This window comes from Arvicanthis niloticus, chromosome 29 (genome assembly GCF_011762505.2).
Source record: "Arvicanthis niloticus isolate mArvNil1 chromosome 29, mArvNil1.pat.X, whole genome shotgun sequence".
NCBI classification, from domain to species: domain Eukaryota; kingdom Metazoa; phylum Chordata; class Mammalia; order Rodentia; family Muridae; genus Arvicanthis; species Arvicanthis niloticus.
The window spans coordinates 16,301,323-16,327,129 of record NC_133437.1 but is presented as its reverse complement, the minus strand read 5'-3'; the positions used below and the strand labels follow the sequence as shown (position 1 = coordinate 16,327,129).

The 25,807-nt window shown below is 44.5% G+C and overlaps 1 protein-coding gene across 1 annotated transcript; it reads left to right on the top strand.

Annotated features, from left to right (window-relative positions):
• Positions 1 to 24,836, top strand: Ckmt2 (creatine kinase, mitochondrial 2). Its single transcript, XM_076927133.1, has 10 exons — positions 1 to 162; positions 12,540 to 12,711; positions 14,366 to 14,564; positions 15,955 to 16,050; positions 16,473 to 16,694; positions 18,197 to 18,282; positions 20,168 to 20,291; positions 21,175 to 21,309; positions 23,097 to 23,222; positions 24,578 to 24,836. The coding sequence occupies exons 2-10, from the start codon at positions 12,560 to 12,562 to the stop codon at positions 24,695 to 24,697; spliced, it is 1,260 nt and encodes a 419-aa protein (XP_076783248.1). The 5' UTR covers positions 1 to 162; positions 12,540 to 12,559; the 3' UTR covers positions 24,698 to 24,836.
• Positions 24,837 to 25,807: the final 971 nt, after the last annotated feature.

Genomic DNA, 25,807 nt, shown 5'->3' with positions numbered 1-25,807 from the left:
CCTGTGTGACTGGAGGTCTTATGTGGGATTGGTCGGAAAGGACTCTTCAGCCCCGCCCAGAAGAGTAGCCTTTTCTAGGCTGAGCCCCACAGGCTCCTGTTACTCTTCTTGGCTGTGTGCACGCAGCAGGATCTGGATACGACAGACTCCTCCAGCTTCAAGGTCAGTAGGATGCTCAAAATGCTTGATTTCTTTAAAGAAGGACAGTACTAGAACCAATTGTGGTGAGCTTTAGCATACAGAAGCCCCAACCATGTAGAAAACACTTAGTGGGAAACTGTGGACCAGAGAGGGAACGTGATGTGGCAATACAGTTGCCCTTGCCTGGAACCACGTTTTCCCCTGGGCGTGAGACTGGCAGCTCAACCAGAGAACCCAGAACCTTAGCTCGCAGTGTCTCTGTTTCATAGTGAATCAAGAAATTATGTGGAAAAAAAATCTAAATGTGGAATTTTGACCCTAAACTTGGGATAAGTTTAGATGTTACATGTCATTCTCTAATAATTTGCAGAGACCAATCCACTCATGTCTGGTAGTGTTTTTCCTCAGTTGCATGAAAAGAGATGACTAATGACTTGGCATGAACTAGCTAGAAAATTTAAGCTGTTCTGAGGCTCTATGAAAGAGCAAAACAAACCGGTTGCTAATGGGCTGGATTCCAGTTAACTAGTTAATGCTACGGCCAGAGACCCACTCTTGAAAGGGTTGATATACTGAAAATGAACTAGGCAAAGCTCCATCTTTAGAAGGAAAATGAAAAATAAGCTTCATATGGCTGAGTGGCAGCCCACTCCTTACTCTCTTGGCTCTTGGGGGATGGTCATTGTCAGCCTGTCCTTGTATGTGAAGTTCATGCCTTTGGAAGCTCTGCTTGGAATGTATGAAAAGTGTCACCTGCCCAACAAACCAAAGCACCTTTTATCCTCAGTGTTGTCCTCTGAACCTTCCAAAAGCATGGCCAGGTTCTATGACCAGCACAGTGCTGTCTGGGCAGTCAGTACACTTAGGACAGTGTGCTGTTAGATAAACTGTATACTTCCCAGGAAGCTGCATTCCCAGTGAACATCTCTCACTTCCTGTCCCATCTGTGCCCTTCTATTCTGTCCTTTCATAGAGAACATGACATCAGAGGTGGCAGGAAGACCAGCCATTGTCGGTTGCTGAGACTTTGCCTGCCACTCACACTGGAAGGCACCTTTTTCGAAGTTCCTGTGCTTGCAGTCAGTCATGTCTGTGGGCTAAGCTATGCACAGCTTTGTGGTAAAACCATGGTGTCAGAGCATGGGCAGGGGACCTGGGCAGTCTCTCTAAAATAAAGAAACAGAGGCAAAGCCAGGAAGCAGGAGTTGGGGTTTGGGATGAGGAGGTATGGTGGGGTCAGAGGTAGAATGGGGCTGAGTCTGGGGCTGATTCAGTCCAACCTCAAAGGCCTGAGTTCCCAACTCTATCATAGAGTAGAGGAAGGTCCACTTGTCTTCCTTGAGGTCACATGTGGAATCTGTGTCTGGCATTCTGGGAGCTCTTGTCTGTTGAGCCAGGTGCCCCAGACAGAGCCAACACTGAAGGTGACTGACGGAGGTCATATGAAACCCTGCGTCATCAGAGAAGATGACACCCCACTCTGTTACAGCTGTTCAGAGGACAGGGTGGCCTGTAGTTCCCCATTTACTTGGAAATGTTTTCTCTTGAAAGATAATTCTTAAAGGACCCCATGCCATCTTTATAAACAGGGCTGGGAAAGGCCTGTCTCTTGGGAAGAACCCTCTGTCTTTGGTTTATGACTTCCTACTTGCTGAGTCAGACAGAGAAGGCCAGGGGTGCCCATTAAGGTTGATCTTGCATCCTGTCACATGAGGTAACTGGACCTGTTCGCCATCTTACAGCTAGGAAGCTATAACCATTTCTACTTGCCTATAAGACTGGCATCATGAGGATTTGCTCAGAAACTCCTCTGGTGCTGGAAAGCATCAAGTACAGCCTCTGTTTGGGGGTGACTGTTGGCAGCAGACATGTGGTTCCCCACGACTTCTGCCTTTCATCTATCTTCTAGCATGGTGAAGCTCAGGCAGATGGAGGAGCAGAAATAACTCTGATTCAGCAGAAAGGCACACACCGTCCCATCTCCAGGGCACCCAGAGGGAACAGAAGCTTCAGGAGTGGGGTAGTTCATGCTGTTACAAAGCCAGAGAGAAAGCCAGGAATCTGGGACCCAGTCCACCAAGTGGGACAGAAAAAAATAATCCCAGCTTCTTAGCACTCTGCCTAAACTGTTCACTTTCCTCCTTTGCTGTAGAGAGTGAACGTAGGCATGAACCTGAGCCCAGTGCCTCCAGCTTAGTCAGGCGATGTTCTTGTACATTGCCCCCACACAAATTTCTCCTGGCTTAGAGTTCCAAAATTCTACCCAATTTTACCCCAATGCTATAAAAAAAACCTGCTTTTAAAACCAAGAGTATAAAAGTGTTTCACATTACAGAAACACTTAGCCTCTCCTGGTAAGAGCTATAGACAATCCCTCCTCTCCCCTCCCTCTCTTATACCCAGCCCCATACAGAGGGAGAGAGGATGGGAAGAGGGAGAAAGCAAGTCCTTGTATTCTCTTAGACAGGCAAGGCCGGTGCAGTGTCCCTAGCCAGGCTTGGCAGGCACACCAAGTGCCTAATGTGAGAGTGGAGTGTGCACAGAAATGTCTGGAATCCTCGGCACTTCTGTAGAAGCCTGAAGGGAAGAGAACAAGCTTTGAATGCTCTGGGAGTCAGGGAGGAGTCATGTGCTCCAAGGTGACAATCCTGTGCCCTGGCATGGTTGTGGTAAAAGTGCTTCTGGACTCTTGGAGTGACATGGGGCACACCTAAGTCCTGAACTTATGAGCAGTGCTCTTCTGATTACTCTCCAAGGTTGGACTGTAGGTGAGGTGTTGGGGTCACATGAACCTGGGTCAGAACTTATGACAAATCTGGCTTCAGGTTGTGGCACTTTGACCTAGAAAAGGCCACTTGATTTTCATTCAGCTAAATAAAGCTTCTGCGGCAGGATTCTTGCAAAGTCTAATGATGCTTGTCAAACCGCTTGCACCATCGGGCTCAAGTAGGAGCTCAATTAAAAAATAAATAAATAAAAGGAGGAGTGTGGCTCCATGGGCAGGGTTGGGGAGGGATTTCTTGATAGAAGTGAATCCCAGCAGTAGGTCAAAGTTCAGACAGAGGAGGAAAGCACACAGCAGGAAGCTGTTGCAGACACTGACAGGACAGAGATGCCGATGAGTGAGCCCATGTGGCTAAAGTCCTTCTCTGAGTGACAAGCAGCAAATCATAAAGTGTGTGGTAGGTGTATTCTGGGATGTCATCTTGCCCTCAGAGAGATGAATAAAATAAGACAATTAAGTGAAACACTTAAGATGATTTTTGAAAAAGCTGAAATGAATAGGCTTTCAGAGGCGGCATCCAGAGGCTGGCTATTTGGGATCATTGAGGTAGTAGTCTTGGGGAGGAAGTGGAGAAGATCAACCCTAAAATGTTAGAGAGAGGTCCCCATTTATTTAGTGCCCGCTGCAGCCTGCTCCTTCCTCTGCCACATCCATCACAGAAAGGGAGGTGCTGAGCCTCCCTGGGCAACATCAGCGGCCTGGCTGCTGCCTATGCCTGGGCAGCCGAGTCAAGACATGCATAGGGCAGGATTGCTCTTGTACATGTGTAAATAGATGCCTAGGTATCTTCACACAAACGGTTTTATGCTTATCATTCTCCTGTATCATGACTGCAGATGTGTGTAAGTGAGACTTTCCAGGCTCAACTGGGAGAAAAACAAATGACTTGGCTCCTCCAAATAGAGAGCTGTGGATTAACCCTTTAGTGCTTCATGAATGATCTTCAGTAACATTCTCGATGCTCACACAAAGCAAACACATATGCGTGTGCGTGTGTGCATGCGCGTGTCTGTGTGTAGTATACTGCTGTTACAAAACCGTAACTACATGTACTCATTTCTATGAGATTCTCTTTTTCTCTTTCATCTAAGACTGAGTCATAGGACATGTCTAGGAAAGCAGAGGCAATAGCTGTAGCATCTTCCATATTATAAACATGGCACACTTACTATGACCCTTGTCCCCATGGGCTGGTTGCTCCCATCTCCTTTGTCACTACAGAGTTGTCCTGAGATCCTTCTACCTCTGTCCTTGTTTCCTGGCGACCTCATTTCTCTTCTCAAACATAATGCTGGGACGGACCATCAGCCTGGATGCTTTTTGTGTCACTAGTTGTTTCTTACTTCCTCTTCCAGCTTAGCCATAGCACTTCACGACCTGTCTGGGTGATTCTAAATCCAGACAATCATCCACCAAGGTCCCTCAGTCAGTGGCAGATGGGGGTTCATGTAAGGGCAGCACTCATTCCTGACTTCCGGTCTTCTTTATGCTCCTCATCTAGACTCAGATGGATCCTTTTAGTACCAAAGGAAGACCCCACCCTGCCATTCTACTCAGCTCCTGAGCCCCTCTGGGTCACATCAGCGGCCTGGCAGCTATGTATGCCCCGGCCTGCAGAAGGCTCCCTGTTCTACTCTAGGATGTCCTACAGCAGGGAGAAACCAGAAACGTCTCTGTGGACTGAGTGATCATGAAAGTGCCAGAGTCTGGATGAGTGTCCGTAGAGGACAAGTGCTCCTGCCTGACCCGTTGTCACACCCAGAACCAGGGAAACCTGTGTCCTCAGGGTAGACAGGAAGGACATCCCAAGGCTTTATCTTCCTGAGCAGAACCAGGAAGAGGCTAGGTCGTCCAGTGAGAAGCAGGGGATCAGACTGAAGGATCCCTATGAAGAACTAGATGTGGCCCTAGCAAGGTGCTAGAGTTGCCCAGCTGTGACCTCGTCCAGGCTCCAGGAAGTCTGGGTCAACAACTTGCACCTGTTTTAAGTGACAGACCTGTAGACTCTTACCTAAACCAAAGCCTATTTTCTGATGCTGGGATGTATGTGGAGGGTGTGTGTGTGTGTGTGTGTGTGTGTGTGTGTGTGTGTGTGTGTGTGTGGAGAGATAGCACAAGCGGAGAGCGTCAGGTGCCAACCCCTGCTTAGTCCTGAGTGAATGCCAGGCTCTATTCTGGTGTGGCTCACTTCCTTATACTTCAGCCTCAGTGCTTCTATTTATCGGTAATATTTGAGAAAACTAAAATATGGCAAGTGTAGCCTTTAGGGGTCTTTCTGAAGACAACAGGTAACAACTGTTACAAAACTGTGTTCAAACTCAGGGTCTGTTGCTCCAAGGCCTTTGTTCTCATGCCACACCCTTGTCAGCTCATGGTCATGAGCACTCTGTCTCTACTGATGATGGCTCAGGAAGACTGACAGGCAGGAAGTTTGTAACAACGCAGGAAGTAGATAACTACCATTCTTCCCTGGTGGGTCCCATGGCCTTTCAAGTGAGGGATACCTATGTGCTCATCGTAGGACATCTTCGAGAGCACATTCCCTCTGGAATACCTCACAGATCTCTTGCATTCAATCTGCTCATGTGCCCCCCCATACACCCCTGACCACCACCACCCCCCCCAAAAGCTGCTCTCCCGCTAGAATCCCAGCTGTAGAGCATGGCTCCTCGTGGAGTGAATCACTCAAGTCAGAAACCAGTCTACCTCCAAGATTCATTCACACCCTTCATGCTCATATCTCAATGACCACACAGGCCCTGGACACCTCAAAGATTCTTCCATCTCTCCCCAGGAAGCCTTCCCTCTGGCTCTGGTTTGGAGAGTTTCTTGACTGGATTGCACTAAAACCAATGGCTCTAGAACCCATGGCCTGGTTTCTCCGTCTACAGATTTTTTTCTTTCTCTCACCAAGTTTATCAAGTTCAATAAAGAAGTTTCCATTATTTATCACTCAAGCTTTAAAGGCCAAGATTTGTGCCAAGGGCTCATTCAATCCTCACAACTTCTAGGAGCTAGAGAAGCCACGATTTTGGCCCCATTTTAAGTCTCTGGAAACTGAGCAGTGTTTCTCACGCCATCTATTGATCATTTTTTTATCTGTAGCAGATCTGCTCATTTGTGGGCTGAGATGCCAGGTTGTGGCCCAGTGGGGTGGGAAATAGACACGAAAGTCCTAATTGGAAGAGCAGCAAGATGCCCAGACATGGTGATACTTTGCCAAGACAGCTGGGTCCAATTTCCTGCATAGACCCAAGAGTAAAAATCAACATTTAGAAGTAATATAAAAATTTTAAGATCACAGATGCTCTAGAGCCAATCTGAGTGTCAGGCTGACAACCGTATCCTTAGCAACAGTTTCCATAGCAGGCCCTGAGTGACATATGCATGAAGTGGATATGATTTTATGAAATTGTGAAAGCCATTGTGTCTGGTTGGTATTTAGTTCTTTCTGCCAACCTTTTCTCTTGTTTTGTGGGTCTGAATGGACCTAAGGGGAGAGGCCTGAGCCTGTCTGGGTGCTAATGTGTATCTGTACATCTTCTCCCCCACCACACAGACTGCCAGGCCAGAAGTTTTGTTTTTAACAGAAGTCAAAAACAAAAGGAGATGAAGTTACCCAGATGTAACACACCAAGAAAATGATAAGTAATTGTCACATCTAAACACACATCACCCACTCTTCCCACCAAGCCCCAGGGTTCCCTGGTGTGGGCTTCCATGACCTCGAGAGTAATGAACACATCAGTCTTCTTGCTTGCCTGCCCTGGTTGGAGCAGGTACAGATGTTCTGGTGGTTCTAACTGCCTCTGCCTGGGTGCAATGCCACTACCGTTTTTTCTCAATAAGGTTTGTCCAGCATCAAGGCCTTGGACCCTCTGTTTTCTTTGCCTGAGCAGTTTTATTGAAAGGAGGCATCATGCAAGATCCCCTGAATAATATCTTGCTTGTTTCCTTTCCAGCATCAATCCCTACCTATAATTATTTCATTTGTTGTGTTTCTTAACCATTGTTCCTAGAAAACCTAGAAGTCCATGAAGAACACAACATTTATTCACTGTGTCATCTGCCTCTGCTGTCTACCACACTGCCTGACACTTAGGAGTCAAAAGTTAGTCCCTGAGTGAATCACATGCTTCCTGATGGGCTTGGAAGCCAGATCTAGGTCATCAGAGGTCCCAAGATGTGCTGGAGTCCACAGGAGTAAGTTAGTGTTCTCTGTGTGGGTACCATGAGAGACCTAAGTCTAGAAAACACGGCCAGTCTGAGCGATGAACAGAGCCGTTTCTGAAGCAGCTGCCCAGCTTTGTGACACAAGCTGCAGAGCAATCCTGGCTGATTAGAGCCCATTGTACATTGGAAGCTCTGTCCTATCGTGTAATTATTCACCATGTGCCAAAGAGGAGGCTGGTTCCCTCTGAAGCATTGGCTGCAGGAACCAACAGATGTGTGCTTCTGTAAGGTTATCTGAGAGTCTGTTGTTACTGACCCCTCTGGCTCTGGCAGAGCCCACAGTAAGGGTAGAACCTTTGTGCCAGTGAGAAGTTACCAGTTGGCCTTAGTCCCTCACCTCCTCTTTCCCCGAATCTCTAGACAGAATGTTGAGTAAGTTTTGATAATTCTCAGGACATGGAGAGACTTGAAAATGTCAAAAGCTTTGCAAGTGAGTCTCAGATTGCTTTCTCCTCAAAAGTTTTGTCTGTATGGTTTCATTAGATGCACTATTTAAAAAAAAACACATTTAAGGAAACTTCTCTTTGCAACAAATGAAGATGATTACAGAAAGCAACAACCAATCAAAATGCAGCATTGTGGAGCTGTCATAACTGGTATGTGTACAGGACAGCTCCTGGACTTACAGCTCAGGGTTTGTTATAGGAGAACTGGTGAGAAGACTCTAAAAGCCAAATGAACAGGGAGTTGCTCTGAGGTTGAGTCTTCTAGGGATGTCAGAAGCTATGGCCAAAGAGTCTCACAAGCATAACTGTCTAAACTTGAGCTGAACAAGGACAACAGCAAAAGATGCCGAAGTGGACAGGAGGAGAGCCCTGGAGGCCTCAACTATAGATATAGAACTGCAGGCAAGGGGGGAAGGAATGCTGAGAGCTGAAGAAACGGTCTTCTTCAGGGAAGAACGCGCCAGTTGGTTATCCAATGCCAAATGGTCAGTCCTGAAAACATATATGCAAATAACAGTATATAGACTGAAAAGATACTATTTATATGATATATATACATAAAAATATACATATATAATATACAAATATACAATATGTAACATTATATTACATAATATAATGTTATATAATAAACATATAGTATATACATATGTACATTTAACAGCTGATGAAAACAGGTCGTGAATTTAAAAAAGAATGAGAAAGCTTATAAGACAGAATTTGGAGGGAGGAAAGGAAAGGTAGGAATGACATAATTATGACCTCAAAAACAAATAATTTAAAAACCCTGTTTCAAACTGTGTTTGAAAAGCAGGCAAAGTGAAATGCTAAATGCTTTGGTGGGTACACACAACCCATCTTAAACATGTAACACCTCCTTGGAACAGAGTTGCAGCCCCAGATACTGCTTCTATAACACTCAGAGTCTTCCAGGTTTATAAAAAAAAAAAAAAAAAAAAACAAAAAACTGTGCACATCAAAGTAATGCGCTGCCGTCCTGCCTCTCAAATACCAAGTTTAAGGTCAGTCTGTTAAAGGTTTCACAAGATTGGCTATGAATCTCAGGGGGCAGAACGGCCATTCCCAAATCAAAATGTCGGCAAGACAATTGGACCAACATCTCTCCCAAGTTTGTCAATTGGTTCCTTAGTAGCAGAATTCAATTGTTTCTATGTACTTTACAAAACAAAACCAATCAAACAACAACAATAAACAACAACAATAACGACAAAAACCAAAAGAAACAACAGCAATAGCACCCCCAGCCCCAGACAGAACTAGGGAAACAGGAATTATTCACTTCACTAAAGCTTGACTTGTATGCTAAGCACACAAGAACTGAGGCGTGGGAGCCTAGTTCTCTTTCAGGGCTGCTTTGCTTGCTACCATCAAGGCCTCCCCTGCACCAGTAACACTGACCACACAACTGTGTTAATGTAGTGTTGGAACTCTTAAAAGTAAATTAGACCAATTATTTCCAAAACAAAGTTCTGGATGTAGTGACATGCCTAATTTTGATATTTTGTTATTTTGAGGCGAATACCTACCTACCCATGGGCCAGCCTTAGAGGAAGGAAGCACCAGGGATTACCACTGTTACAGGCTTTCCGTGGAGACCATTCCCTTCCTGTCTTTCCTAACTCTACTTCTTCAGGGCCTCTTTTTCATAAAGCCTCCTACCAGTGAGTACCTAGGTAACTAAAAGGAAGAAACCCAGGGGTAAAGAAATTTGCCACACCTACAGGTATGAACACATTTCCTGTTAGCTTAGTGACAGCGTGCTCTAACTTTCTCTTTGACCCCTATGGCTTATAAGGCATTTGATTAGAACTTATATCCCTTTGGTGAATTTACAATAAATCTCAGAGTGGCAACATTTGTCTCTCTGCTTAGGAAACAGAATTGAGAATGTGACAGCACAGTGTTAGTGTTGCCTGCTGTACCTCAGGGCCAGGATGCCATAGCACATCTCCACATCCTTGAAGATCGGAAGGAATCCTAGCAGCACTGAAGCCCTGTAGAGGGCAGAGGGGTATATGTGATAAGGTCAGTGTCTGGCCATTTCAGGTCTCTAGAACATCGAGAAATGACTTACTTGTCACAACAATTTTAGACATCTGTGACATCATCAAAATGCAAAGAATTGTATGTTGACAGTGCATTAGTGTAGAAGATAAGGTGTCTGATAAGCTATTTCATAGGCCAATCAATATAGAAAAACAACTTCATAAATGTTTAAAGTCTTTGATGCTTAGTAGAAATTTCCTTGGAGAACCCTGGCAGCTGGTAGCTCATCAGTTTCCAAAATTCAATCATGGAAGAAAGGCAATAATGTCAGAAGGATAGATACACATGGAATTGTGTGTACTGCCATTCCACATCCAACATGAAGTTTAACCTGTCCTGGGTGGCCCAGGCTTTCAGCCACAGAAGTACACACCAATAAGCTCTTTGAAATAAGCAGTCCATCTAAGCTTGGGCATCTTGAGGTAAAGACCCAGGAACACAACTAAGGTTAGAAGAAACCATGCTTTCCTTATTTGGACATCATGGATACCACACAGTGGGAAAGTACTGAGAAATGCCTTTCACTGTTGTCCACTCAGAGACTCATGCTAAGAGGCTCTTGGCAGGGAATACTAGGTGTCCTGTCCAGCAGGGCATTGAACAGGGGTCCAGGGAGATCACCTGAAAGAGAAGATGGGGGACAGGTGAACACAAAGAATGATGATTTGTCTATAGTCTGATCATATCATAATTTTTACTTTTTCACACAGGGGTTATATACACACAAAAGCAGGATGTGGGGCAGGGGATGCTGCAAGAGCATAGGTGTTCAGGGGGAGTACAGATATCTTCCAGAACAGAGTGTCAGCTGGGTGAAGGTTCAGGGGACAGATCACTATGACCCTGCCTATGATTCACTTGTCCTTATCTAAGTTGGTACTATCCACCAAGGTTGCTTATCTACAAGGTCTATGACTACTCAGGCTGGTAATTTTCCACCAAAGCTGTTTGTTTACAATAGCTTATAGCCATCTGCTTCAGTGTTTTTCCACAGAGGCCCAAGACTTTGTGTTAGCGGGCATGTATGTCAGGCCTATGGCTGATTTTAGGCCTTCAGTGGATAAGCAGGGCTGCCCCTGACAACTGGGAGGCTGAGTGGCCCTCCTGACTTCTGAACAGCACCACATCCACCAGGATTCTTCTATGCATATTTCATACTGATTTTCCTGGTTTGTTGAGAACCATATAAGAACAGGTTAAGATCTATATGTTTTCTTTACCTTCAGCCTGTCCTTCACTGGCATGTTCTTTCTCAAGTGGTTTTTAGTAGTTCCTTTGTTACTGATTTGTTCTTTATCTGTATTTTTTTTTCGTTCTCATGTGAAATATGTTTATTGTCTCTTCGTCTCTAGAAAAATTATTTTCCTGGGTGCATTATTGCAAATTTAGCTGATATTTGTAATTTCCTTATAGGTGAACTGTCTTCTTTCTGCTAGTATCGTTGTGTCTGATTGAAAGCATTTACTTAGGGATCAGTTTCATTGGTGTTTGATTGTATTGTACTATGCTTCATGTACTTTATCCATTCTGGATAATGCTTTCCTTTGAGCATCACTTCTGTTTCCTCTCGTGTCTCTTCCTGTGACTTAACTCTAGTTTGTATCTAACTTTCCCATTGTAATTATCAATAATATTTCCTAGCCTATGTCTCAGATTTTCCATTTTTTTCTGCTTCTCTGAGCTACGTTCTAGGTAATTTCCTGAGGCATGCCTTCCAGTTCATTTATTCTTTTCTCGGCTGTGTAATATCCAACAGTTTAATTGTATAATTTTATTCTCTTTCAAGTGTTTTTTTCTTTCTTATTCTTTGGCTTGTGTGTTTGTTTAGACAAGATTTCATCACACTGTCCTGGACAGCCTAAAATTCACTATTCAAAGCAGGTTGGCCTCAAACATAAAGCAATTCTGCCTTCTGCTCCTAAGTGCTAGAATGATATATATGGACTAACATGATTGGATATCTTGGCCATTACTAATAGTCTTTTGTTGCTTGATTATATATATATATATATATATATATATATATATATATATATATATATTTCTCGTAATAAATTTTCGATAATGTAATAATTTATACATAACTTTGTTACTTAAAACATCTATCTAGAGCCCTTGTTTGCTCTTGTCCAACAATCCCACAATCTTTAGTCATAGAAGGCCTAAGTCTATTGTTAGTTTTTCTCTCTTGTCTTTTTATTTATATCTTTTTATATGATTGAAGTCTTTGGTTGGGAGTTTGTTGTTTGATCTCAACCTGCAAGAATCCAGATTCTTAAATACTATATTTTAAAGAAAGCTAAGTATGACATTTTTAAGAAAGATTTTGAGTCTGCTTCTGCTGGGAGCCAAGGGATGAATTTTTTGTTAACGTTGAACAATTTGACCCCCTTTCAGGATTCCTAAACCACAGCTGAAGTTCTAAATATCTCCCCACCCCACACATACACATTCTGCTGGTACCTCAACCTTTCAAGTCGGAAGGACATTTGCTCTTAAGATAACCCAAATTTGTTTGTGTGTTACTTTGAGCTCTGACACAAGTTTGTACGGGGGTATGTAAAGTGGGACAATGATCCTCAGAGAATCTTAATACCTCTGAGAATTCCAGAAATTCATTCTATTCAGAGTCTGGTCGTGTAGTTGTACTCAGAATGCACCCAGTTTGTCTAATATTTATGTATCTATAACTTTTGCTTACTTTTCACTGTAATTACTGGAGAAAATGGGATGAACATTCACAAAACCTGAAATAGATAAGTAACACAAGCACATTGTTTTCTCACCAGGAAGTTTTCTGACTTCCTCTCCATGCTGGGTTCAGAACTATTGTATGATGCTATCTGATATGGCTTCTTTGCTTCTAGACACTCAACCAAGAAGAAGGATGGCCAGTGCCTTCTCTAAGTTGCTAACTGGCCGCAATGCATCTCTACTGTTTACTACCCTGGGGACCAGTGCCCTGACCACTGGCTACCTGCTGAATAGGCAGAAGGTATCTGCTGATGCCCGGGAACAGCACAAGCTCTTTCCCCCAAGGTGAGTCCTCCTGGCTTAAAATGACCCAGAATGTCAACCAAATATGTGATCTTTTCTGTTGGAAATGGTCAGTGAGAAGTCCTTTATTTATTTTACATAATCTCATTTGTATGGGTGTTTGTCTGAGAGCATGTCTATGCATCATGTGTATGCAGTGCCCACAAAGGCCAGAAGATTGTCAAATTACCTGGAACTGAAGTCACAGTTGTGAGCTGCCATGTGAGTGCTGGGAATTGAACTTGGGTCCTCTGGAAAAGTAGACAGTGCTCTTAACTACTGAGCTATATCCCTAGTCTCTGAGAATCTGCTTTGTTTTTCTAAATGGTTAAGTCAAACTTAACAATCTTTTTATGAGACTCATTAAGCCTAGCTACCTATGACAAACACAAAGGAATAGATCATTCCTGCCCAAAGCTTATCCTTCAGTGAAATAGGAATAACAGTGATAGTTGACATTCATTGAGCACTTACATTATGACACTACCTGTTAACATGTATGTTAGGTACTTTCACATGGGTCATGATTCATTTTAGCATCATTTAGTAATAAAACGAGGACTTAGAATTACTAAGTCCAAATTCATGTATTTAGTGCAGCCACATGAAAACTCGGGTCCCTTGGGATGAGACCCACGCTTCAATCACTGCTCTACTGTGTTCTGGGAAATGTGATCACAGAATTGATTTTAAGTGTGATCGTTAAAGGACATGGTGGACAGGATGTGGAGGAGTGGCATGCAGAAGATGAGGTCAGATAGTCTGCTGCCCAGAACCCCGCTGTGTCCAAGTCACCAGTGCACTGAGTAGTTTGAACAGTGTGATGATGTCCTAGGGTTTCATGTAGATAGGGGTAGAAGAGAGAAAACAACCAAGATGTCCCTCAGAGACTCTGATAGAATTGTCATTTCTGAGGGAATCAGAGCAAACATGCACCCCAGGAGTAGCTGAAGGAGATCACCTGTGTTTGAGTCTATGGTACTCCTCAGTTCATATCCTTCAAACATGCCCAGGGTAAGACAGCATTCAATGTGGTGGCCTTCTGTGTGTTATTCTGACATATTTATCAAATGCTTGTGTTCATAGCTAGTTACTGTTTTGAAGACAGGCCAAATCTCTGTTGTCTCTGTTGTCATAGAGTTCTCTCTGTAGCAAAGGACTGAGGGGTGAGTAACATTGTAGGTAGTTTCTCTCTCTCTCTCTCTCTCTCTCTCTCTCTCTGTCACACATACACACACACACACACACACAGAGAGAGAGAGAGAGAGAGAGAGAGAGAGAGAGAGAGAAAGACAGACAGACAGACAGACAGACAGACCTGAGAGACTAAACTATGACTGTCATTGGATTTCATCAACACTACTGGACAGAAGAGAAACCTGCATATGTTTTCAATTCATTTCCGGACTTCCTTTCCTCTTTCCCTTTGTTGCTTCTGTAGCAAGTATCACTGATTTTCTACCAACCTTTTCCCTAGTGGTCATGGGCACAAGTTTTTCTTATGCCTGGCTTACTCAAGCAAGGACTTGAGGCTTCTCTTTCTAATTTTCCCTGTGTTCACTGGGACAAGAGAGCCTGGTTGAAGATCGAAGAGAAACTGAGTCTTTGATAGCCCTTACCTAGGGACTACTGGCCCACAACCTCTCTCCTCCCACAGTGCAGACTACCCTGACCTACGAAAACATAACAACTGCATGGCTGAGTGCCTCACCCCAACCATCTATGCCAAACTCCGAAACAAGATGACACCCAGTGGCTACACCCTGGACCAGTGCATCCAAACTGGAGTGGATAACCCTGGTCACCCCTTCATTAAGACTGTGGGCATGGTGGCCGGTGACGAAGAGTCATATGAGGTAAGACTATGGGCTGCTGACAGCAGAGTGCGAACTACCTTGCATGTGGATGGGGTGTACTGTCATAGGATCTTCATCTTTCTTTACAGCCAGCTTTTGCATTCTCAGGAAAGGCTCAAAAAAAAAAGGAAGCCAACTCCCTTAAACTCCCTTAGAACCATCAGGAATCCTTTCTGGGATTATAAGGTGTATAGCTTCCTAGGGACGACGCTTTCTTTGCTACCTTGCCAATGTCCTTCCTCAAAGAGAGGTTAGTTGCATGACTGAGCTCTTGAAGCTTGTCAAAAGGCTGTGTTGGTACAGAAAAATTAAACAGAATTGAAAGATGTGTGTTCGTCAGAAATACATTGAAATGTTTGTTTCTGGGCTTATTGGGTGAGTATAAGTCTATAGTTTGGAGACTTATCTTTCTATTACTATAGCACAAACCCCTGGGCTCACCAAGTTTCTTGGCTCCTTGGTGCCAGGGAACAGTGACTGCTGGTAACAGAACTCAGTCCCATACCCATGTCCACAGAGCAGCCTCTTCATCAGAACAGAATCCTGAAGCCTGATTCCTTCACCCTCTCTCTTTTCACTCTTCTGTCATAGAACTAACCGCAGCTATATATTCTCAGAAAAGCAGCTATCAAGGGACAGAAAGGGCCATCCCAAATAAACAAAATGGCAGTTTATTAGCTTATAACAGAGACTTGGACTAAAGCTGCCTCTTTGGTGTCAATGCTCTTCTTCCCATTTCCCATAACTTCTAAGGATTTAGAGTCGTCTGTTATTATACATACCTCTACTTAAGCTAAACACTACCTATGCCAATGCGGTTCATTTTGGTTTGGGTCTGGACAGACAGGTCCCCACAGGATAGGTAAGAGATCCTTGCTTTGTATAGCTGGATTTTCCCACGGACTTCGTATTTTGCTTTGACCCGACTTTCTCTTCTGATTACAAAATGTGCTTAGCCCTTGAGCTGGTGGCTTCTTTTAGTTCACAAAGCAGAAAGCCTTTGAGTTCTTAACCATCAGATTTTCTCATCCAGTGGGCTTGGCAGAATCCTTAAAGAAGAGATTAAACAGAGTCCAGCAGCCCAACTCTCTCTCTCTCTCTCTCTCTCTCTCTCTCTCTCTCTCTCTCTCTCTCTTTCTCTCTCTCTCTCCAGTACGGGGTGCTGCTGAACATTTGTTTGTTTGTTTGTTTGTTTGTTTCTGGTGTACATTTATTTTTTTCACTCTCATCCACTAGTCTATTCTTCTATGCATATTGCGCATGGTGGCATGGAGAATTTCACAGGAAGCCATCAAACCTGGCCCTTGAGCCCTCTAGGAGAAGGGGGACAGGTGAAGGTAAAAGTCCTTCGATAATAGGCGAGCCAGTTACAGGATGTTCTTGTTTACAGGTGTTTGCTGACCTTTTTGATCCTGTCATCAAACTAAGGCACAATGGCTATGACCCTAGGGTGATGAAGCATCCTACCGACCTGGATGCATCCAAGGTAGGCTCCAGGCTCCACTTCTTTTCCCCGTGATGCAGGATTTCCTGAGTCCACAGGCTGAAGAGGGAAGCTAAGAGCTGCTCCCTTGCTGAGATATACCTGGAAAGTCTAAGATGACCTACCTTCATCATATCCCCTAGAGGGACAGGGAAGGTTAATAAGCTCCTTTAAGACAACTCTAGGTAGAGGACAACTAACTGATGGGAACTTTAAACTTTCTTACAGAATTTCACCCCAACAGAAACCACCTACTCCAGATCCCACCTTACTTGATTAGTGTTAAACCCCAGAGCTGGAGTTCTGTCTGGCAGTAAGCCATGCTCCTTGTGATGTACTGCCGGAAGGTTTCCAGGCAAGCTGCAGGTCAGAGGACTGTGCTCTGTGGCTGCCATGGTGACCCTCCACTCTGCTCCACCCGGCAGATCACTCACGGGCAGTTTGATGAGCGCTATGTGTTGTCCTCTCGGGTTCGCACTGGCCGCAGCATCCGCGGGCTGAGCCTGCCTCCAGCCTGCTCCCGGGCAGAGAGAAGGGAGGTGGAGAATGTGGCCATTACTGCCCTGGAGGGCCTCAAGGGGGACCTGGCTGGCCGCTACTACAAGCTGTCTGAGATGACAGAGCAGGATCAGCAACGGCTCATCGATGTGAGTAGGTGATAAATCACCCTGAGGCTACCTGGAAAGAGGCTGGACCCCCAGCTCTGCCTAGAGCCTATACCCACTTAGAGGTCGTCCAGCAGGGCTGAAACTGGCCTGGGGCTTCCACAGCCTCAGTGTAAGAAGGGAGTTGAAGCTTTAAATCTTTTCTTTTCATTAATTTATTTATTCACTTTACATCCCGATCGCAGGCCCCACCTCCTCCTGGTCCCCCCTGCACACAGCCCCCACTTCTCATGGGGGAGCCCCCCATATCACCCCATCCTGGCCAATCAAGTCACTGCAGGACTAGCTGCCACTCCCACTGACGCCAAACAGGCAATCCAGATAGGGGAACAGGATGGAACAGGATCCACAGGCAGGCAACAGAGTCAGGGACAGCCCCCCACCCCCACCCTGCTCCAGTTGTTGAGGAGCCCAGCCCGCACGAAGACCAAGCTGCACATCTGTTACATACGTGTGGGAGCGCCTAGATCCAGTCCATGTGAAGGTTTACATCTTGTCAAGCCGTGGGTGAAGTCTGAAGAGGACACTCCAGTAGGAGTGCTGGGCTTGGCACAGGAGGGTGGAGGTTGAATGGGGGAATCTTCCTCCTGTTACCTATGAACAAGTGAAAACAGCCAGTTATGGAAACCTTACTCATGCTTAAAGGATGCCTCCAGTACCACATCCTAAGAGAACTCTGGAGGCTGAGAGGATCTAGGCAGGAAGTTAAGGAGCTCTTTGTGACAGGTTCTGAGCCAGACATAGCTGCTTGTAGGCACTCCTCCTTGCTGCCTCCCAGCGCCTGTGAGCTTCTCACTGGCTCTAGGGTAAACAAAATGCAGTCCTTTTGGGTTTTGTGAAACAAGGTCTCAGTATGTAGCCGATGCTGGCCTCAAACTCACAGGACTCCTTTTGATTTAGCCTCACGAGTGCTGGACTCAGGTCCTTTTGTTTCTTCATTGTTACAAAATTTAAAGGGGTGGTTATTTAAAAAAAAAATAATGTTCATAAACTCCAAGAAAAGAAGAAATGAGATTCCGTTATCTCAGAAGACAGAAATCACCTGGAGCACCCCTTTCCAGGCGGCACAGGCAGCTCTCTAGTTGGTACTCCTCTGTCCCCGGTGTGTGTAGACTCCAACACCCTCCTGCCTGCCACTGCAGAGCAAGCCAGCATCCGCCTTAAGCAGCTACCCTGGCTTCTTGTTTATGGGTGAGCTTCTTCCTGGAGAGTGTCTTTCTTCAACCTCTCCTCTCTCCAGTCTCCGGGGGCCCCTCTTGTTAGTGATTCAATCTAGAAGGACCCTTGACTTCTACTTGGTACCGTGTCTGTGAGCTCTGGACAATGGTGTATTTGTTTTTAAAAGCTCCCACGGTGTTCCAGCACACAGTGAATCTGAGACACACCGCTGAGAGGCCTCTTTATCTGTAAGTTGAAACTTGGTCAGCTGGCCCATACCTAGTCTCACAGGCTCATCTCTCTGCTTTGTCCCTTCTGGCCCACAGGACCACTTTCTGTTTGATAAGCCAGTGTCCCCTTTACTAACATGTGCTGGGATGGCCCGTGACTGGCCTGATGCCAGGGGAATCTGGTATGGTTTTTACATTTTCCCTGTGTGTTGAGGATCTCAGCTCATCTGCTTCTTCTAACCTGAGGTTGCTGTGAACTGCCGTTGACAGCATGCTGGGCTTGAGGGCTTGAGAGAAATGGGGACGACAAGTATAACTGAAAACTGTGTGTGTAAGCATGCGTGTGTGTGTGTGTCTGTGAGTGTGTGTGAACATGTCAATGTGTATGAGTAAGCGTTCATGTGTGTGTATGCGTGAGTGTATGTGTGAGTGTGTGTGAGTGTGGGGGAGTATGTATGGGAGTGTGTGGGGGGAGTTTATGTGTTTGTGTGTATGTGGTGTGTATCAATGTGTGTGTATGGTGTATGTAAGTGTGTGAGAGTGTATATGTGTGTGTATGGTGTATGTGAGTTTGTGTGTGTATCAATGTGTGTGTATGGTTATATAAGTGTGTGAGAGTGTATATGTGTGTGCATGGTGTATGTGAGTTTGTGTGTGTATATCAATGTGTGTGTATGGTTATGTAAGTGTGTGAGAGTGTACATGTGTGTGCATGGTGTATATGAGTGTGTGTATGTGTGGTGTGTATCAATGTATATGTATGGTGTATGTAACTGTGTGAGTGTATATGTGTATGTATGGTGTATGTGACTGTGTGTATCAGTGTGTGTATGGTGTATATAAGTGTGTGAGTGTATATGTGTGTGCATGGTGTATGTGAGTGTGTGTATGTGTGGTGTGTATCAATGTGTGTGTATGGTGTATGTAACTGTGTGAGTGTATATGTGTGTGTATGGTGTATGTGAGTTTGTGTGTGTGTATCAATGTGTGTGTATGGTTATGTAAGTGTGTGAGAGTGTATATGTGTGTGCATGGTGTATGTGAGTTTGTGTGTGTATATCAATGTGTGTGTATGGTTATGTAAGTGTGTGAGAGTGTATATGTGTGTGCATGGTGTATGTGAGTGTGTGTATGTGTGGTGTGTATCAATGTATGTGTATGGTGTATGTAACTGTGTGAGTGTATATGTGTGTGTATGGTGTATGTGACTGTGTGTGTGGTGTGTATCAGTGTGTGTATGGTGTATGTAAGTGTGTGAGTGTATATGTGTGTATGTGTGGTGTATGGTGTATGTGTGTGAGTGTATATGTGTGTGTGTGGTGTATGTGAGTGTATGTGTATGTGTGTGTTGTAAGAGTTTTTTTTAAAGAGTATAGGAATGTGAGCTGGTTTGCATGAATTATGCATGGGGGCAGACTATTCAAAAAAGATACTTCAGATTAGCTAGAGAATCTGCTTGTGAACTTAAGACAATTGAACTCAAAATGTAAAATCAATATTGATAATTTAAGGCAAACTCTGAAAGAAGGAATGGTTGCCCAGTGTATCCAAATCCTTTCTAGTAGTCCTCAGTCTGCCACGGCTCCTGTAGTAGGTTATCCCAACTCTACCTAAAAGGATCTGAGGAGGAAGACTCACAAGAGGACAGACAGCCAGGGCTTATGTAGCAAACAGCTGTGAACCCTTGGGATGCAGGTAGAGTTCCTCCATCCTTGCCTCCCCCGCCTTTCAAGAGGTTTTGGCTGGGTTTCTTAGGCATCAAAACACCCCCTGCTCCGCCCTGACATCAGCGCTAAATGCTATCATAGTTGAACTGTTGTTCTCTTGTTTGAGGAATGAAGAGAAGAATTTGGGGGGAAAAACACTTTTGGCATCGTTAATGGCTGGGTTTGGTCTTATTCTCCGTTCTGCAAGCTATCATTATTCCGTGGTACTTGTTCAGGCACAATTAAGAGATAAGGGCCATCCAGCGAGTGGGGAAGGGGAAAGGAAGCAATCAGGTAATTGCTTTCCATGTGTTGAGATAAACGCAATTAACAGTCAGCACCACATCTCTGTCTTCGTTAGGCATAATTATGACAAGACATTTCTCATCTGGATAAATGAGGAAGACCACACCAGGGTGATCTCGATGGAAAAGGGAGGCAATATGAAACGTGTATTTGAGCGATTCTGTCGTGGACTAAAGGAAGTAAGATACCATCAGGGGTTTCTAGATAGTTATCAGAACAAAACCTCTCTAGTTTCCATATCTGTGTATGTATTTTAGATTTTTCATTATTACTTTATTTTGCATGTATGAGTGTTTTGCCCGCGGTAATGTCTGTGTACCACATGCATGCAGTACCCTTGGAGGCCAGAAGAGGGTGTCTTCGGATCCCCTGGAACTGTAGCAGCAGATGGTTGTGAGCTACCGTATGAGTGTTGGAATCCAAAAGAGATACTCTAGAGGAGCTGCCACGGCTCTTAGGGAGGGGCCATCTCTTTAGCCTTGTCATTCTCCATTTTTAAAAAGATATCTTGGTAGTTTCCAATGTGGGGCTGCTTCTTTTTTCCAAAGAATCAAATCTTCAGAGTAGTGCTTCCCAAAGGGGATAGCTTTTCTCTTTGGGAGGCAGGGGGGAGTCTATGGTTCACTGGCTATTTTCTCATTCTATTCTAAATATAAGGATAGAAAGAGTGGGTAGGGTGAATGCAATTGGATAGGTAGAATGGGAGGGGGGAGTGGGTGGGCTGGGACATAGGACTGGATGGTACACAATGGAATAAATTCTCCCAGGCTTACCTGCAGAGAATTTTTTATGCCCTCCTACAGTCTTTGCATAAGAAATGGTATCAACCGACAGTTATTGAGAGCATAAACTCTTCTAGGGACTGTGTTAAATCCTTTCCATAGCCATCTGATTTAAGAGATTCTATTTATACTCTAATAGAAGAATTACCAAGTACAAGCCATAGATCCACCACAGTTTCATTCGTGTGATTTACTGGTCCCTTTCCTTGGTGTTTAAGATGACCTGAAGGAACAGATATTTGAGAAGTCTGTCATTTGCTCATTGTTACTCCATCTGTAGGTGGAACGATTAATCCAAGAACGAGGCTGGGAGTTCATGTGGAATGAGCGTCTAGGATACATTCTGACTTGCCCCTCGAACCTCGGAACCGGGTTGCGAGCTGGTGTCCATGTTAGGATCCCAAAGCTGAGCAAGGTAATGGCGTGTGACCAGGAGCTTTGTTGAGTCCCTTCGGGATCAGCTCAGATGTGACTTCTTTGCAGGAGAAAACATTAGTGTTCATTCCTTAACCCGGACCTTTGGCGCCCTGCAACAGAACAGTGATGGAAGGGGCGGGGCCTGGCTTAAAGTCATTTGCATTAATTAGCATAAAAGGATCCAGGCCAGGACAAGGGGGTGGTGCTTCAAAAATAAGGCTTTTGAGTCTCCATCACTTAACAAATTAAGATAGGCATGAGGGTTCCCAGGGTTCCTGTCACCTTGTTTTTACATCTGAGCATGTTTGAGAAGACAATGGCCTGGAGGGGGGACTTAGTCAGCACAGGTTCTGTTTTTTTTGTTTGTTTGTTTGTTTGTTTGCTTGTTTTGTTCTTTTAATTTCTTATTTGTATTTTGTGCAGTTTGGGGGAAGCGTGTGGTACACAGTAGAAGCCATTGGGCAACTTCTTGGTTCTAAGAATTCAAGTCAGGCCATCCTGGTTGACAGCAAGCTCCTTTATTCACCGAGGCTGCCGGTAGGGGGCATTGCTTGGAGGGACGCTTAGGGCATTTTCCTCAGTTCCAGTCATGGTCCATCCACCGTGAGAAAAGAAGAGAGCATGTAGGCGTGTCCACCGCACTTAAGGTGTAAGAAGGGAAATGGCACACTTCACTTCTGCTCATTCTGGTGGCAAGGGCTTAGCGAGCAAGTGTCTGCATCTTCAGCTCCAGTGCTGGGGAGAGAGATAAAGCAAGGATCCTGATGGATAGCTAGTCTTTTCTGCCACAGCACACAAAGTAAGTCAAGGAAGCTTAAACAATTTTAGAAAAAAAAATGTGCAGCCTATCCAGTAGAAGGTAGGAATTTTTTTGTCATTCAAAATTCCAATGTTAAAAAAAAATGATTTTAACTGATTTCACTTCGCGATTTTAATTATAACAATGAAACTGGCGTACAGGTGAATAGCAAACGTACAAAAACTGACATCCATATGCAAATAAATGTATGTATTTATCCAAAGATAAACTGGGAGTCAGGCGCTGACAAGTTCAACTGCAACTCGCTGACTTCTAGCAGTCTGACTTTGGTGAAGTTAAGTCCCACGTAGCTGTTTGCTCCTCTGAAGTTTAGGGGTTAGTATAGCTTGTCCTCTATGAGTTTATACGTTAGAGACTTAATCGCCAAATTCATATGCCAACGGCATGTGTGACCTCAGGAGGTAACTGGGATTGCTGAGGTCTTCTTAGCCTTGGCCTCTATGGTAGCATCAGTGGTTGTACAAGAAGAAAGATCCAAGCTAGCATGTATGCTCTGTCTCACAGTATGTGACCCCCGCCACATCATGATGTAACAAGATCACCCTCACCAGATGCCAAACCGGTGCCACCACCATGTTCTGGGACTTCCCACCCTGTGAGCCAAAAGTGCTTCTATTGTTTGTAAGGGACCAGGTGCCAGATACTTTTTTTTTTCAAGACAATAAATAGCTTTAGTTGTCCTGGAACTCCTTATGTAGACCAGGCTAGCCTCAGTATCACAGAGATCCACTTGCCTCTACCTCTGGAATACTGAGATTAAAGTCATGCCCCACCATCCCCTGGATAAGGTACATTTTTTTACAGCTCCAGAAAGTGGACTTTGATGGGGTAAAAGTAATATCCACTTCATTAGATGCTGGAGGGCTTTAAGCCCAGGGCACAGGTACGTTGTAAATACTTTGTTGACTGTTACTGTCCCTTTTAGCATCTCTGCTCAATGACTTCAACAGTATCCTTTCTCCTAGGATCCACGTTTCTCTAAGATCTTGGAGAACCTGCGGCTCCAGAAGCGTGGCACAGGCGGTGTGGACACTGCAGCAGTGGCGGATGTATACGATATTTCCAACATAGATCGGATCGGCAGATCAGAGGTAAAGTCTCTCTCACCCTGATATGTACCAACTAGGTCAGCCTGACATCGAGAGGACATGGAAAAGCAGCCTCGGCAGCCTGACTGCATTCAAACACTCCCATTTTCCCCATTGAAGTCCAGCTTAACTATCCATTCTTGTCTTTCTCTTGCACGGAAAATAATGCAAGAAAGATACACAGTCCCTGGTGAGCACTTGTAGGGAAGCCAAGGAACCACAACAGGAATGTCATTATAGACCAGCCCCCTGGGAGCTATTTCAGCATTTCCTGCAACACGAGCTCCCTATACTAATGGACAGCGGTATGTTATCCTCATGGACTCAGAGAACAGGTGCCCTGTCCCTCTGAGAGAGAGGAAACGCGGGAAAACCTCTCTTGACTCTGAGTGTCCCATGCGGAAGCCCACATGCAATCATCTTCCTCATGACATCCCAGATTCTTAATAGTCTCTAAGGCTTTCGTGTAGCCTATAAGGCCAAGGGACTCCTGTAATTAAAGGAACAATAGGTTCATTGATATGGGAACCACAAGTGAGACGAGTCACAAGAACTCGCTTAGGAACACACAGCTGAGTACTAATTACACACTGATAGTCAGCACAGGAAGTTATTTCAACCTTGAACACAGCCTCCCCTCAGGAGGCTGATGAAAAACAGGTACTTGACGTAATTACTGGTTAGAGTAATTGCTACTCTTGCAGTAGACCCGAGTTCAGTTCCCAGTACCTACATGGTGGTCAAACCTTCTGTAAGTCTAGTTCCAAAGAATCTAATGTCCTTTGGCCTCTGTGAGCACTTGAATGAATGCAGTGCACATAAACTCTTATGCAGGCACACACATATACACATAATAAATAAAACAATAATAATAAATGCCTAAAAGAAAAAAAAAGTGTGTGGTCAGGAGAGATAGCTAAGCAGATAAAAGTGTTTGCCACACAAGCCCAATGACCCAGGTTCAATTCTCTTTCTCTCTTTTCTCTCTCTCTGCCACACACACACACACACACACACACACACACACACACACACTATTTTTTAAGGAAAGGTGAAGAAAACTAATGATTTTTCAGTATAAAAAAGTTCCCACAGCAACCTGACCCTAAGGAGAGCCTGCGAGGAAACCCTAGGCTATCCCTCCATGTCTGCACCTGACCGCAGCCTCGGGACGCCTCCCCTCACTCAAATGCCCCCATTGTAGTAAAGTTCTGCTGAGCGGAGGACTCACACATACACCAACACTGCTCTGTCCAGCAGGGCTTGGAAAGCAGTTTCCACTTGAGCTAATCTCTCCTCCTTTTTTTTTCCTCTCCATCATGTCTCCTCCTCATGGCCTTTTCTCTCTCACGATCAAGGTTGAGCTTGTTCAGATTGTTATTGACGGAGTCAACTACCTGGTGGATTGTGAAAAGAAGCTGGAGAGAGGCCAAGACATCAAGGTGCCCCCTCCCCTGCCTCAGTTTGGCAGGAAGTGAATTTATCCCTCCAAGTTTATGGGTAATGTGTCTGCTGGTATGACAGACACAGAAAGTCTCTGCTCTGAGAGTTTTTGTAGACTTGAAAACATGTAAAATTGTAGGTACTGCTATCTTTACAATAAAACTCTCCTTAATATCCTTGGGTTGTGTCTCTGATTTTTAATAATACTAGGAAGGTCCATATGCCGGTTATAGGCAGCAAAAAGGAAAGGTCGCGGGGATACATCTGGATAAACGGCTATCCAGATGTTAACTATGAGCGGTCCTGTACAAACACCTTATAGACAGCACTGGAGATGAGCAGATATAATAATTAATTTTCCAGAAGTTTGGACAAGGGGAGACTTAGGAAAAGAGGAACTTCATAAAAGACTACACCTTTAAGAACAAGTGGAGGCTATGTATCAGTTTGTACACGCTGCTGCAAGTAAGCCCTGTCAGACGTGTCTGGTATAAACTCGAGCAAGCAGAGGCATAGAAAAGCTTTGTGATTACAAAAAGTAGTGACAGGTATGCTCTGATTTCAACTGCAGGTAGAGAAACAGGCTAACAAGGAGGGCACCTAGAGCCTAAGTCTGTGATGAATATTTAGCTTTACCCAGTGGTACTGAGTTTGAGCAAGGGATCTGTCAATCATAGAGCATTCTGAACTGATTGCTCCAGGGTCTGCAAATTGGATTCCCGATCAGACTGCTTGCTTTAGAAATTGTAGGTGAGAATCCTATTGCCAGATGTGGCCTGGCCTTTGTCTGTTTATACACAAAAACTCTCAAAACAATTCAAAGTTTGACATCTAAAATTCTGAAAATGTCGTTAGTATTTTTAGAATGATTTGAAAGTCACACAACATATACTCAAATCAGTCCATAAGGCTTCTTACTGGGTTGGCTATGATTGACACCCAGTCTGATCCTGTGTTCCCTCAGCTTGTGCATCCTTCTCTTGGGTATTATTATTCTTTTCCTTCCCTGCTGCAATGCCTGCAACCTGAAGGAGGATGAAGAAGGGTGGGAGCTGTCAATCACATAATAAGTTATGAAATATTGCTCCACAGAGACAAATGTTAGCTTGAACCACAGGACTGGGATCAAGTTGCATGTTATATTA

What these genes read in the sequence shown, in the direction of transcription:
- Ckmt2 (XM_076927133.1), top strand. Translation starts at nt 12,560, where the DNA reads ATGGCCAGTGCCTTCTCTAAGTTGCTAACTGGCCGCAATGCATCTCTA. An exon ending in CACAAGCTCTTTCCCCCAAG is followed by an intron (nt 12,712 to 14,365) that starts GTGAGTCCTCCT and finishes CTCCTCCCACAG; the next exon opens with TGCAGACTACCCTGACCTAC. An exon ending in GTGACGAAGAGTCATATGAG is followed by an intron (nt 14,565 to 15,954) that starts GTAAGACTATGG and finishes TCTTGTTTACAG; the next exon opens with GTGTTTGCTGACCTTTTTGA.